General features: G+C 34.4%; 2 protein-coding genes across 3 annotated transcripts; one reads left to right on the top strand and one right to left on the bottom strand.

Moving 5' to 3' along the window:
• Positions 1–3,246: 3,246 nt before the first annotated feature.
• Positions 3,247–6,487, top strand: LOC140967709 (lipid phosphate phosphatase 2-like). The gene is made up of 8 exons (XM_073428415.1): positions 3,247–3,574; positions 4,241–4,465; positions 4,585–4,672; positions 4,801–4,910; positions 5,125–5,215; positions 5,598–5,786; positions 5,876–5,935; positions 6,163–6,487. Exons 1-8 carry the CDS (start codon positions 3,566–3,568, stop codon positions 6,360–6,362), a joined length of 972 nt encoding a protein of 323 aa, XP_073284516.1. The 5' UTR covers positions 3,247–3,565; the 3' UTR covers positions 6,363–6,487.
• A 1,131-nt stretch (positions 6,488–7,618) lies between these two features.
• On the bottom strand, positions 7,619–14,476 carry LOC140967699 (nuclear poly(A) polymerase 1-like). Of its 2 annotated transcripts, none has more exons than XM_073428405.1 (13): positions 14,254–14,476; positions 13,410–13,996; positions 13,133–13,210; positions 12,935–13,042; positions 11,827–11,889; positions 11,582–11,743; positions 10,790–10,903; positions 10,648–10,710; positions 10,192–10,521; positions 9,600–9,764; positions 8,596–9,465; positions 8,083–8,156; positions 7,619–7,976 (listed from the first exon to the last, which is right to left on the bottom strand). In XM_073428405.1, exons 2-13 carry the CDS (start codon positions 13,524–13,526, stop codon positions 7,940–7,942), a joined length of 2,181 nt encoding a protein of 726 aa, XP_073284506.1. In that variant the 5' UTR covers positions 13,527–13,996; positions 14,254–14,476; the 3' UTR covers positions 7,619–7,939. The 2 variants fall into 2 exon arrangements, with proteins under 2 accessions (XP_073284506.1, XP_073284505.1); XM_073428404.1 differs by having other exon boundaries at positions 14,316–14,474.
• Between the last annotated feature and the right edge of the window lie 1,045 nt (positions 14,477–15,521).

Raw genomic sequence — 15,521 nt, 5'->3', positions numbered from 1 at the left:
TATCAGAAGCTATAGTATGGGCAACCAACTTGTCATACTTAGTAGGTGGCACTGGAATCGAGGTACCTATCTATTTTATACTATAAATAGAAGTTATCAATGTCATTTAGAGATTAGGAAATCTTTACTCTCAAATATTGCTTGTGTTCATCTGAAAATCTGTTGACTTTAGAATCGGAGTGACTACGCCGGACACTCCTCCGACGCCCATTCACGAGTTCTTTTTCTTGTGCGCAGGTGCTATTGCAGCCATTATCTCCACTCAAATTCCCAAACATTATAAATTATTGATTGACCCGTTGGAGCTCCTTACCCAGCTCATCTATTTCAACGAGATCACATCAGTAACGAAGTCTCCACCATGGTCAGAGACGGGATAACTGGATAAGAGCACCCCGAATGTATTAGCTAGTTATATAATATATAAAGATGGAGATGATATAGGTAAATACACTACTACAAAAACGTCAAACGACAACGGATTTTCCATTTTAAAACTGTTGTAACTGAGGGTGTTGTTAAAAGTCCGTTCAACGACAACGGTTTTTATCCGTTGTGGTAGATCAAAAAAACCGTCGCAAATAAAAATAGCGACAGGTATAAATAAACCCGTCGCTAATTCAAAATTAGTTACGGTTACATAAACCGTCGTTAGTTCAAATTAGCGACGGTTTCTGTCGCTAATTTTAGAGACGGTCATTGGTCAAGATTTCCGGCGCTAATTTGTTTCGAAAAATAAAAAAATACTTTTAATAATTTAATAAATCTAAAAGAAACTAATAATCCAAACTAAAATCGTGTAAAAAAATTTTAAGTGTTGTGAAGTAGTAAAATCGTGTAAAAGATAAAAAATTTTAAGTGTTATGAAGTGGTTAGAAAAATTTTACGTGTTGTGTGAAGTGATAAAATGGTGTAAGAGAGAAAAATTTTAAGTGTTATGAAGTGGTGAGAAAAATTTTAAGTGTTGTGTGAAGTGATAAAATGGTGTAAAATAGAAAAATTTTAAGTGTTCTGAAGTGTTGTGGAGGAAAATGGATCGAAGATGGAGATATTTATAGACAGTTTGCGACGGGTTTTGGTTAAACCGTCGCTATTGGCGACGGTAAATGATAAACCGTCGCATAATTTTATTTGGCAACGGTTTAAATTTAAACCGTCGCTAAAATTAGCGACGGTTTCAAAACAATGTCGTTAATTTTTGCGATGGGTTTTATTGAACCGTCGCTAAATTTAAAGATGCGACGGGTTTTTTAAAAACAGTCGCTAAAATTAGCGACGGTTATTTCAAAATCGTCGCTAATTTTATCGCTAATTTAAAATTAGCGACGGTTTTGACAAACTGTCGCTAAATTTAGCGACGTTTTTCAAAAAACCGTCGCTAAATATTGCAACGTTTTCCAAAACCGTTGTTGTTTGTCAAAAAACCACGCTAATCGACAACGGTTTCTTCAAACCGTTGTCAATTGTCCAAAAAAACACGCTAATAGACAACGGTTCATAAAACCGTTGTAGTTGACCCTAAAAAAACGCTCAAAGACAACGGTTCTATAAAACCGTTGTCATTGATCCCAAAAACCGTTGTCTTTGACCCCAAAAATACAACGGTTTTTAAAAATCGTTGTCTTTGACCCCCCCAAAAACAACGGTTGTCTTTGCCCCCCAAAAGACAACGGTTTTCGATAAAACCGTTGCTAAAAAACATACGACAACGGTTTTTGTTAAAAACCGTTGTCGTATGTGCGTTGTTGTATGCAGAATTTCTTGTAGTGATATATGAGTAATTTAACAAGTGACGGTCTCACATGTATATAATCGTGAAACTGATTACATAAAAAGTAACATTTTTTAATTATTTGGGTCAAGTCGGAGATCTGTCATATAAAATTGACATTTGAGATCATCTAACTTGAATTTTTGTATGAATATAATAGTTTGATGCTTGTCGATGATACCCTTTGTGACAGTCTTTAATGTATTTTTCGTGACCCATTTGAATTTATATGGGATCCACTTGTTTGATTTGAAGGTGTATTGTAAAAATTATTGATGATATCTACAGAAATTACAAGCTAATATATAAATGTCAACTTTTAAGATGTCGGAAAATAATAATTCTTTATTAGTTGAGCTTATAACATGATGATTTTGGATATTTTAGGTTTTAAATAATTTGAGTTTTATTATTATCATTAATTATAAATTTTATTAAAACGACATAAGATTGATATTAGAATTTATATAAGTGTCAATGTCATGTATTTGATTATTATAAAAATTGAGAAGACGATGGTTGTAGCACAATAATTACCCTAAGAAAACGATGTAAAGATGATATTTGAATTATTGTATGATTTATAAGTTTTATCACTAGCTATTATTTTTACGAAAGCTGCAAGATTGCGATAGTAGCTAGAAATACCCCAAAATATCCATACAACAAATATTCTAAATAATGACAATTCACAATATAATTGCACACTAAAATAATTTTGCTCAAACAATTATTTTAAATAATTACAAAACAATCTTAGAAAAAATTATCCCTAGAAATTGTTAATTTTAATATCAATATAAATTGTCCATTTACTAATGAATAAATATTTTAATTAGAAAATATTATAAAAACAATTGTTACAAAAAAAAATTTATATAAACCCATATCAATTGCATTGCACCGCTAGTATTAAAAAATATGGACCAAGATATAATTTTTATAAAATAAAAAAATTAATAGAAATCTCTTGATCGTCGACTAGTCGGGAAACGACATCTATAATATATTCAAAGAATCTAGATGCAAGAAGTATAACACAAAATTCTGTTGACCTTTGACACCGAATTGAGTAATTAATTTGACTGCTCCCGTCCTTTGCTGTTATGCTATTCAAAAACAAGAGAGCAACNAAAAAAAAAAAAAAAAAAAAAAAAAAAAAAAAAAAAAAAACAAGAGAGCAACGCGGAATTATTAATTAATTTTGTTGGCAAATTAACTTCGTTTGAAAAACTAAGATTGAGCCAACAAGAAACATTATCTTCAGTACTTTTACTTTTGAACTAGTCATGTTTGAAAGGTTCTATCACACGTCTGTCTGCACTCACCTAGGCTGATCGTGTCTTTTTGGTTTGAAATTTATAAACTACAAATTTTTAAATGACTGTGTAGCCATTCTTTCCTAGAAAAATATGTTGATATATATATATATATATATATATATATATATAGACACACACACACACTACAATAAGAACAATCAATCACTGGAATTACTTCTACCCCCAAAATGAAATATCTATAGTTCTTGGACTAGTACAAGGTCAAAGCTTCCATTTTCTTGTCATTTGAATCAGAATATTATGTCTTTGGGTATTTCTTATTCACCATATTGGTAATCAACTGTTGCTGAAGATTTTTTTTGCCGACACTCGAGCTCTTTCTTTTGTGGGTTAAATTCTTCATATAATCCAGTAATCTGTGATTGAAGTGTTTGCCTTTTTACCATTGCGATTTGCGACCAACGGGTTGGAGATATTTGATTTCTTTCTGTCCTACATCAAATTTTGGACCATGTTTCAGGTTTGTCATCATTTCTGTTCATTTCATCTTTATCCCCTTTCCCTGATTTATTATGCAAGAATGTTTTTTTAATCAATAAACGAATCTTTGTTGCGAAATTGTTCAAATTAATATTAGTCCAGATCACTTCTGGTAGATTCGACGCTTTTGGTACTGAGTCTGTATTAGGTGTAAATGAGCTTGGATTGATTCAAGGCAATATGTTTAATCAGTTTTTTAATTACGGTTTTAATTTTTAACAAATTCGAGTCTTTGAGGTTAATGGTGTTAATTTTCTATGCTGCTGCGCAAGATTTCAACTCCAATGCCGATTCGAGTTCTTTGTTGCCACCAAATTTTGTATCAAGTTTTAAGTCTGATTTACTCAAAACAAAAAAGTTTTAAGCATTTGCTGTGAAGTCAGAGATCAAGATTGGATATAGCGGGAGGCGAGTAATACAATCAGTTGCCCCCTCTACTAAATTTTTTAACTAGCTCCATCGGTCAGCATATTTTGATGACACAAGAAATAGGATAAGCAAAGTGCTTCACCTTTTATTCTCGATACTGATTTAAACAAACTCTTTATATTCGAGTGTGGCCTTCTTCTCTATCAGTTTTCATCGATGGATCTTTTAGCGCATGCAATATCAACTTCGATTCAAAAGTTGATATTTCTTAAAACAGGGTCGACCAAACGAGGTTGGACTCGAATGTCAACATACCATTAAGTCGCACGGGTGGGCACTCTTCAAGAATCACAAGCATGATTGGCTTATATTGATACTACTTGCAGTAATAGAGATCATTTTATATCTAATGCACCCGTTCTATCGTTTTGTTGGAGAGGACATGATGGCTGATCTTAAGTATCCTATGAAAGACGACACGGTGCCAGTATGGGCGGTTCCTGTGAGTACACTTAGTAACAACTCGAATAACTCTTTTTCACTTGTTAGATTTGGTAGTATGGTTTTATTCCAAAAGTGTTCGGAAACCATGTATTAATGACATCACTTTCTTGTGAACAGCTGTATTCAGTTTTGCTGCCTTTTGCCATTTTCATTCTATATTATATTCGAAGAAGAGACGTCTATGATCTACACAATGCCATACTAGGTAATACATAATATCAACTTTCTCTCGTATTTGGTGCTACGGCTTTAAACATATAAAACATTTGTTATTGTAGCAGAAGACTAAAAATGGTTGAAATGGTTCTCTGAGCTTGACTTACTGAACTGCAGGAATCTTGTTCGCTGTTTTGATAACCGGTGTCCTCACAGACGCGATAAAAAATGCAGTCGGCAGGCCTCGCCCTGATTTTTTCTGGCGTTGCTTTCCTGACGGGAACTCTGTATGTCATCCTAGATTCTGAATGATTACTTATTTTATCACCAAATGATTCTTGTTTAGAAGGTTCACGCTTTTGTGGCCAGCTTTTAAAAAAAATTCAATCTTTTGGGGTTTCTTGATGCTTCTATCTTGAATCTTTGAAAGTACAGAATTTGGAGTATACAGTATATAGGAGAGTCTTTCATGTTAATTTTAATATATTCCTGATTCAACAGAAGTACGATCAATGGGGCGATGTCGTGTGCCATGGTAAAGATAGTGATCTAAAAGAAGGGCACAAGAGTTTTCCAAGTGGGCATACTTCATGTAAGTTCTACCAACTGATTTATGGTTTAATCCTTGTTGCTGGATTCCATCAATCATGGGTCAGGCGTGATTGCCTTTTTCACATGGAAAACTTGAAATTTTGTATAGAATGTTTCTAAAAATTACATTTCAGCTATCAAATGACATTAACTCATCCTTATTCATTCCAAATCTTGGGGCAACCCACCTGGTGCCACTGAAAGCAAAAAGTGTTCACAACAATGGCCTTGTCCAGTTGATTCTTTCTTTGCTTGAGCGATGACGTACAATAAAATTCTTTGAAAATCTTAAAATACATTTACTGCGAATTCCAACGTCCTCATTTTCATCACTGCCATTTGGGTTGTAATCAATCTCACAGATTTCGGGTTATCTTTTTCAGGGTCGTTTGCTGGCCTTGGTTTTCTATCACTATACTTGTCTGGAAAAATCAAATGCTTTGATCAGAGAGGCCATGTTGCGAAACTATGCATTTTCTTCCTACCTATTCTTGCTGCATGCCTTGTTGGAATTTCTCGTGTGGACGACTATAAGCATCATTGGCAAGATGTGTTTGCCGGAGGTCTCCTTGGTATGTTCTCATTTTAACATCACAATTCTTCAATTAAAGAAGTTTAATCGATCGATCATGTTTTAGATGTTGTCTGCATTTTGTTTTAGGTCTTGTTGCGGCTACATTTTGCTACCTGCAGTTCTTCCCACCTCCATACCACACACAAGGTATATGTAAAATGTAACTTTAGATAATGAAACCGTATGCAACATATGAAAATCCTTTTTCAGCAATGGCATAAGAATACATTTATACTTAATTATATGGATCTGAGATATCTCACATTCTACTAACAGTTTAGGACGTGGCATTCGTTATAGGAATATGCTGTTTTCTTTTCTATATAATTTCAAGAAATCGTGCGTCTTATTTTATCCACCGATCGCATTTGCAGGATGGAGTCCATATGCATATTTCCGGGCAGTGGAGGAATCTCGCGCAAACGTGAGATCTACTGAGCAGCCTGGGCACGGAATTAGCTTACAAAATGTAACAGTTGAAGGTATGAATCGACAGCAATCGAGGATTCGTGGGAACTCAGTGTATTACAATTTAGACTCAACTGCCCATTCAATGGAGTCTGGAAATAGATAGCTTAAAAATATTTCTTATGTTCGTAATTGGTTTATCTAGCTCAGCAAACTAATTATACTTGGGGTTGTAATTCCATTATCGGAGTGGGTTGGTTGTGGCATATGGAATCAATTTTGTTGTTACAAGTGAAATGAGCCCTCCTTTTAATTTTTTTTTGTTAAAAAAATTCTTAAATTATATTTTGTAAATTATTAATAATTCAAAATTTTAAAATAAAAATTTAAAGAAAGGGGCATTCGACATCTAAATTGGACCCGCTTTAATTATAAATATTTAATTTTTTTTTATAATTTGTTATTTATTATTATTATTATTGATATTAGTTAATTTAAAAACCGTCGAGCTATCTTCATAAAGCACGTGTCTAATAAATAAGATTAAAAAAATTAGTATTTCAATATTAGGAAATTCAAATTTCTTGGACGCGATATTTTCAATTATAAATAAATAGTTTTAATAAAAGAAATATGATGTCAAATATAAATAAAAATAAAAATATTTGTACACATCAATTTTTGAGAAAGAGACTCAAAGCTGAATATCGTTGAACTTCTGTCAAATTTAGAATTAAGGACGCGAACAAAATATTGAATAAATTATCAATATAATATTTCTTTTAGAGTGTAAAACATAATATCTTTTTTTTATACATATATAATAATAAAAATATTTACATAAACGCAGCTTCGTCTACTTATTTAATATATTTCGCAGGTATCAATTGATGATATGAGCATTTGTAATTAATTCAAAAAATAATTCGAAGCATATGTATGTATCAATGGTTTATGTATATAAATACATTATAATATCTAATCTTTCAAAAAACAGCGTTGGTTAGCAAATGAATAAGCGATTAGTTTTGAGTAAATAATGTTTAACAATGATAAAATTACTACTTGTAACAATATGAATTAAAAAATAGATAGACACAAATAGTTTATATAATTTTGCGAGGAGTTCAAAAATCTCGTCGAATCTTCAGACAAATGGTCCTTGACTAAATGCTGTAATTATTAATTTCCACCGACCTTAAATTTAAAAAACTATAAGCGGATGCAAAATTATTTAATCCTCAAATTGTTTGTTTCTATTTATGTTTTCAGATATGATTTTGTTCATAGCTGCTACTCCATATAACCCGATAAAAGGAAAATGATTCTCTGTTTTTTCTTTTTTGTTTTCTCAAACGCCATTAAGACAGAATGAAGCAATTCCAAAGCCAGCATACAGTCAAGTTCCAAATCATCAAAGTCTAAAGCGAAGAGTTGCACTCGGCCAAATTCGAATACTTTGATTGCGTTGAGCATATACACGGCATTTTACAAAAGGAAAAAGTACACATTAATTAATTTAGACACCGAAATGCGGTATGCATCAGAGTTGGCCTTCGGCTAGAATACGTGTAAGGGTAAATATCCTGAACTTTGCAAATTTTTATTGATTCATCAAGGCCACGCCTCCAACACTTATGCCTCAGGGCAAACCCCTTCATTTTTGTCCTATTTCATGTACAGACTTGGAGTTTTCGATATTTAACACAATTCCCGCCCACGCTAGAGGCTCTTCAGGCAATATTAGTTACCTGCCTTCGCTAAAGAAGTGAAACTGAACCTGCAATATATCAGCGAATCACAAACCCACTAGGCCGTGTCAAAGAAGTGTAAAAAAATATGATCAAAATAGGCAGAGCATTCAGTCAACTTTCGAAGACAAATACCTGATAAGAGGCTTCTGCACTGGCACGCTAGCAGAAGGCGACTCTGTGGTAGGAGTTGCTGTCAGCTCAAGGGGCTATATCCATGTAAAGAGACAAAGATAGAAGTCAATTTCCTTCCCAAGCAATGCTACGCATTCATAAAGTGAAACCAGTTTTCTAAGCCATAGTACCTTCTGGGGTTTAAAACGGGACAAAAATACATGCATGCATTGAAAACAGACAGACATGAGACAGATATCGATGGAAAATACTAATTTATGTTGCAAAAACTCAAATAGTTGCCACAAAGTGAACTCTAGCAAACTTTATAATCAACTCCAATTCAAATGCACAATGTAGCCAAGATTGAATAGCATACGCAACACTACAGCCTGTATTTTCTACAACCAAGCATATCCAGTAAAAATGAAAATAAAAGTAGCAAATACTACTGGACATTTTACAAGAGCACCGATAACAATAAAAGAAACCAATTACGCATACAAATAGAAGCAACAAGTAAGATGACAAGACCTCCAGCTCTTCCGAGTCCCCATTTTGTTGATTCGTGGAGAAAAAAATGTTCCCAGCTGCCACTGCTCCTACATCCTGCTTTTCTTTGATGAACTCCAATAAAGTAGTTTCTTCTGTATTGCCATGATGTTGAACTTCACCCTTCAATTCCATACCTTCTACATTCTCATTAATGATTTTCATAGATCCTTCTTGACCAACAGTTTGTCGAGAAGATTGTGAGTTCACGGGCTTCTCTCTTGCCAATGAATCTGATGAAGCAACAGAAGAAATTGATGGCAAAACAAAAGACATGCTTATACCTAATCCTATAATCTCATGGTGGTTGTCAGATATATCCTCAGAATTTTTCGGGTTATTTAGAGTGTCATCGAAATCAGGTTTGAATTGTTTTCTTGACATAGTTTCATCCAACAAAGTTGCATCACTACTACATATGGACATGCTTGAGGACACTGACAAGCTAACTCCTTTAGCAACTTCATCTTGTCTTCTCTTCTTCCGGCTCATTGCAGTATCGGCTTGAGGTGTGTTTGAAGCAAGTGATAGGGATGAGCGACTCTCATTGACACTTTTAACAGGATGTGAAGGACGGATTCCACAAGGGAAGACAAAGTTGGGTATGTCTTTTCGTTTCACATGACGAACATGAATCCACATTGTCAGCTTCCAGAATGAGTATGCATAAACATCTCTTTTAAAATCCTCAACCGTCATCCTTATATCAAATTGTTTGCCTTCTTGAGGGTTGGTGTCATCTAGTTTCCTTCGCAAGCCCATAAAATAACTATTATGAAATGGCTTAGATTTGTCTGAAAATTCACCAGGGTGCGGATGGCACTGAAGTACCCCATTTGTGTCCCTTTCAATCTGAATAAAAATAAAATGACCACAAGAAATTATGCAACAGGAATAAAATCAATAAATCATGTTTTAACCTGACAACAAAGAGCTCAAGAAGACACTCCCGACAACAAAGAGCTCAAGAAGACACTGTCACTAACCTTCAAAGTAAGCAAGCGCATTCGGGATTCAACCCAACCTTTCCAATTCCTCGAGTCCTCATCAGTCTCTGATGCTATATCTATTTGTAGATAATTCTTGTATGCTTCAAAGAAAGCGAAAGGTTCGAAAAGAGCATCCCAGCTAGACTTGTTTGATTCAATTGTCTTCGATGAAAAATAACAGAAGTTCATGTAAGCAACATAAAATGACAAATCGGACTGATATATCTTGGAAAAAACAAGGAACCACATGAAAGGCATGTGAGGTGATATAGGTAATATTATTAACAGGTATTGAATCCCTAAGCATGTTCCGTCAATAGAAGAAAACATTAAAAACTAAAATTAAAGACAGACTTCCACTGATGAACTTTTTCCCAGAATCTGTGAAGATCATAGAGTGCATCCTATCCCAAGAATTAATTCAAGTTTAAAGCAAGAACAATATCTGAACTGAAAATGAAATCACAACAGCACTAATAGCATCTGCTGACCAAGATTTGTAGTTTATCAGAAGAAAACCTTCAGAAAAATGTGACAGTTCGAACAGCAACACTCATAACCATAAATAGGTGACAGCAAACTGAAGTACCTCACACTTTTCATTTCCTCTTCGAAATTCTTCCATCATGACACGCAATGTGCTATTTGACACGTTGTAGCTAGAGTTCATACAGGGATATGCAGGCGTAATTATGGGCATCAGGTGTGATCTGTCCTTATAATTTCTTCTAGGATCCCAAAAAGAAAGCCCTAAAGATCCTTCTTCAATTGGACACAACATAACAGGATTAGGCCAGCGCCACAAGTTATAGACCCGAAAAAACCGAGAGACCAGCATGCTGGCCAGTGCATTTGGGTATAGCTGGCAAATTCGGGCAACAAGTAATGCCCAATTAATGCCACCAAGGAAACCAGTTACCTGACCATATCAGAAAGTACATTAAAGGAAGGAGAGAGTTATTAAAAAATGTCAAAATGGTTATGCAATTGATATTGCTACACCATAGGATGGTTGAGAAAATGAGTACAGTCCTGATATACTTACATTTGAATAAACTCCACGGCGTTTTGCCCACAGCCTCATACTTCGCAAAGCAGTACGAAAATTCTAAAGGGCGGGCAACAAAAATATTAAGTAAGAAAACATTTTTCAGAACACAAATTAATATGTAGCCCTACACTCATACCTGAATGTTTGGGACCAAACGCAATATTTGATCTGTCACTCTGCATCCATTGAGACTACGAACGGTCTGATCATCTACATTTTGTAGAATAGAATCTTGTGAAACATCCAGGTCCTGGAGACAGACATGTAAAGATGCTCAAGGAACATAATGAGGAAATATCCAGAGAACCATATTTATTCCAACGGCGAAAACTCATTAAAGACATTCACAAGTCTACAACATAGATACTTGATAACAAAAATTTTAGGCTATGTTTCAAGGAAAAAAGAAAGGATATGCCCAACAAATAAGACAAGGGCATTGACAAAAAACGAGGGAACACCAGTGCATTGCATTCTCCAAACAAGGACATAGGTATAAAAAACAATCCAACTTGTACAAGAAAGAATAAGGATAGGTAGACCTAAAACACATGCTGTTCCAGATTGTTATAGTCTCAAGACATCAGCTGTCACAACGAAACGAAACCAATTGTCACAGAACTTAGAATGCATAGGAGAGGCATTTCCCCATTTTAAAAAAACAGAATTGAGGATATATCCAAGCAGCAATTCTCCATTTTATAACAATTCAGTTTCCGAACAACATATATATTTAAATTTTACCCTTAAGATTTAGCGGGAAAATACCAAATGTGATGAATCATCAGTGCTTGAATCATGACACCAGCTACCCATCAGGGAATAACAGGTAACTGATAATTAAGCTAGATTTAAAAGTGAGATTATACTCATTAAACCAGTAATGATGTACATCAATTATGGCTGATTCAAGAACAAGTGTACATACTTCGGGAATGACCCAGAGAGACACATTTGCATAAAGCAGATCGATAGAAACACCGTTGAACTTGAACTTCATGACTGGTACGTGAGCATCTGGTACAGGATGCAGCTCTTGTACATCAGGCATCTCTGACAACATTCTGTAAAGTTCACCAAAAAAGTCTTCCTGTATATGAAATAAAAAGTGATTTTTCCCACTCGTCAACTATCCATTTCCACAGTCGTCCAAAAATGAAGAAAGTAACCTACATTTCGAGTAGCGTGTTTTGGTCCAACACACAATGTATCAATATCTGCACCAGGGCTGTGCACCTATTAAGTATTAAACACAACGAACAATAAAATAATCAAATCCTCCGAGGCAATTTCTACAGAACTTGTTGAGAATAAATAAATAACTTCACAAGAAACACCATGATAAGATTTCTTAGCTATAATTTATTCTTGACCCAGGCTTGTCATTTAAAGAATAAACATATAACTCCATAGTATTTCTCTCAAAAGTGAAATTATCTATTTGTTAGAGCTTCAAGTACAAAAAGAAGATAAGTTAAATCTGATTGATCGCCATAGACTTGTATACAAAATTTGGTTTAAGAATAGATGAGATTGGTATGGTATACACAAAAGAATCACAATCCTATTATGTCAATCAACTAAGGTCATCGGTTTACATGCTTTTGCTATGAATTTTTGAGAACACGGCCACCAAATCTAACAGGCTTCAGTGTTTTGCACGTAAATCAAGTGATGTAACCATCTGACTCAGTTTGCTTTATATGATGCTCAAAAGCCTAGCAACTATTATTTCTGAAATTGCAAAACAGATTTTAACTAAGTTTCATAGATAATGGCACAGATTTTCTGTGGCCATAAGCAATTAAATAAAATGGAACAAGAAAGATATCATCCCTGGATATGCATGTGGTATACGACATTGATCCTAAGAGGTCATCGATTATATAAACAAATGGTATGACAGGTACCAGCAATCAATACCTACGATAACCATGAGATAGGAACAGCCCAATTAAATTGTGGCTGTGTAAAATAGTCAGGAGAGCAGGTTTCCTAATATTTTCTTCTGATGAAACGTTTTAAATTTCATAACAATCTTAAGAAAAAGGATAGACCATTAATAGTCTTGAGATTTGCCACCAACCAAAAAGACCATCTTGATACAGACACCCACTAACAGCACTAATAATTCAGAGTAGTTATGGTTGCATCGTATTAACAGGAAACATCATTCAAAGGGCAAATTATGAAAGGACAAAAGGAAATGGAAAAATATGATACAGAATACCATAAAAATGACCAAAATAATGCAAAGAAAATAAAAGATTAAATTCCATACACCAAGTCTATAAGAACCAAACGTGAAAATTTTTGCATTTGCCTCATGGACCATCTGCTCATTAAAACCTTTAGCACGACTAATATTCTTCACCCAAGTCTTCACAATCTGTGAACATATCACAGATCAGTAAACTATCACCATTATCTGGTAAACGGTAAACCAAAAGTTAGATAATTATATATTACGAGAGATGACCTGGTCCAATCTCCCTAAAACTTCCTCTCTTTTAATAGCTTCTTCATGACTTTCATACAAGCCTGCATCTGCAAGAAACTGATAGCAAATACGCTAGTGAGTAAGATAAAAAGCCATTTCCTTTTCGTATTCGACCCATTGTCAAAAGATAATTTAATTAACTGGTCAGGAAACACAATTAAAATAATTTTTTAATTCTCGAACAGAACCTAGATCTATTTTGAAACAAATGAAAGGATTAGCAAGAAGCACATCAAAATAGATGTAAAAAACAAACCTTTTCCAAGTCCCTGGTCTTAATGACATCGAATTCAGTGGGTCCACCAGTTGAAATTGGCCCAGATAATCCAATATGAGCTCCAGCGGGTAAATTATTCGATCCCGGGCTACCCATGACCTATCTTCCGCTCAACGATTTATTAAGTTTCTTTTCACCAAATTCGGTGAAAAAAGGAAAGAAGGAAAAGTTATGTAGAGGGAAGTGCTCACACCTTTCGCCTAAGCAATTCAAATTAGAAAAGGATAAAAAAAAATCTCTCTTCTTATTCCAAATAGAATTAACAATCAACTCTCAGAACAATAGCGAAGATAAGAATAATCAATCAACTAAAAAAAACATTGTTTCTGGATATTCAATTAAACTCCAATCTTTAAAGGAAACAGATACAACCAAATCAAAATCAATAAATAGGACCCTCAATTTCCTTGGACAAAACTCTCTTTCTTTATCTTTCTCCTGCTATTATTTCGTCCACAGCAGTTAGATATTTGGTGTATAGAGCTCTAAAAACAGGTCCAATGGAGCCCCAGTCTCCGTCCCGTCTTATAATACCTTCGGTTACACCTTATGAGTTGCTGAATGACCTATAAGCAAATCAAACCCTGGAGTTATGCATAAGCATACGTGGGTAAAGAGCAGCACGCTAACAAAAGGAGAGAATTAGTGACTGAGATAACTCGGAGGGAAAACAAAAAAAACTGAAACAAAAATCGAACATAAAACAACAATCTCTGCCGAATCCCCATCGAATCCTTCCATTTAAAACGAAACGGAAGAAATGAAAAACATAATAAACAATAGAAAGCGGGCGTCTATCGTTCCTGAAATCACATAAACTAACCCCGTTTCCATCAATTTGCTCTATCGCAAGGAGAATGGGGGAGAAGCTTTGATTTGGCCCACCGTATTGTGAACCCAGACAATTGGGTAATTGGATTAGTACTTGAACATATAATTTCGCAACTTTCTGAATTCGGGATTGTGCTATGGATTAGTAGGATCGAGAACTGGTTGGATTTTTTTTCCCTTCCCATCGCATTTGGAGACTCACCCAAGGACTAAATTGTCACTTTAAACTTGGCATGGAACAGATATTCGTGTCCCATCAAGTTTTTTTCCTCATCTTAGTTTATAAAAATAAAAGAAAACTATATTTTTTTCTTATTATTTATGATTTTTATTTTTATCATTTATATTATAAATATACATCTTATTGATATCTTATTTCATTTTGACAATTTTATTAAACTTTTATAAATAAAAAAAAGTACTGATATAATATTAGACAAACCTACAAAATCAACACAACGTCAAAAAAAAAATCTAAAATTGATGATAAAATAAAAATAATGAACTAAAAGTAAATTTTGATAATATAAACAATAAAACTCATAAAAAGATAAATATTACATGTCAAAAACATTATTTTCTCCAAAAATAAAATTTCATAATAAATACAAGGGGCCGTGGTTTGATACCTCGGCTCCTGTTTATTACAAAATTTTAAAAAAAAAATTGAAAGGAAAATAGTTATTTATTTTAAGATTTGATGAATTACCACGTCAACTCGAGTTGTTTCAACTTACAAGTCGTCGATGAGATTTTGGTCTGATGATTAAAGTTGAGACTATAAAATTTGTTGATTTTAAGGTTCAATCCGGTTGACTGTGAATAATAAATTAAACTTTTTTACTTTCTTTTTCTGACGCTCAAATCACATCAATAATATAAACAATCTCATACTTGCACTCGTGCTCTTAAAAAAAAAAATCACACATTCCCCATTGTTTCAGACGAATGATTCATGGAAAACCATGTCCAAATCTTCCTGAACAAGCTCTCCTATGCCTCCATAACTGTAGCCACATTAACCTTCTTCTTCCTCTATCTTCAAATGCCCGAAACCTGCGTGGATCCTTCTGAGCCGAATCCAAAGCCACACACCCGGTTTCCCACATCAACCTGTGATTTCAATCCCCGCTACTACGCCTCTCTGGACAAGCGGAACCGTCGCATTTGGTCCACAAAATCATGGACCTCCGCGGTATCATCTTACGCCGCCTTCTTCAAGACCCTCCACATTTCTAACAATTCCCGAGCCCTGATTGT

Source organism: Primulina huaijiensis, unplaced genomic scaffold (genome assembly GCF_012295235.1).
Source record: "Primulina huaijiensis isolate GDHJ02 unplaced genomic scaffold, ASM1229523v2 scaffold26229_ERROPOS72855+, whole genome shotgun sequence".
Classification (NCBI taxonomy): Eukaryota; Viridiplantae; Streptophyta; class Magnoliopsida; order Lamiales; family Gesneriaceae; genus Primulina; species Primulina huaijiensis.
This window is presented reverse-complemented; position numbering and strand designations above follow the sequence as displayed.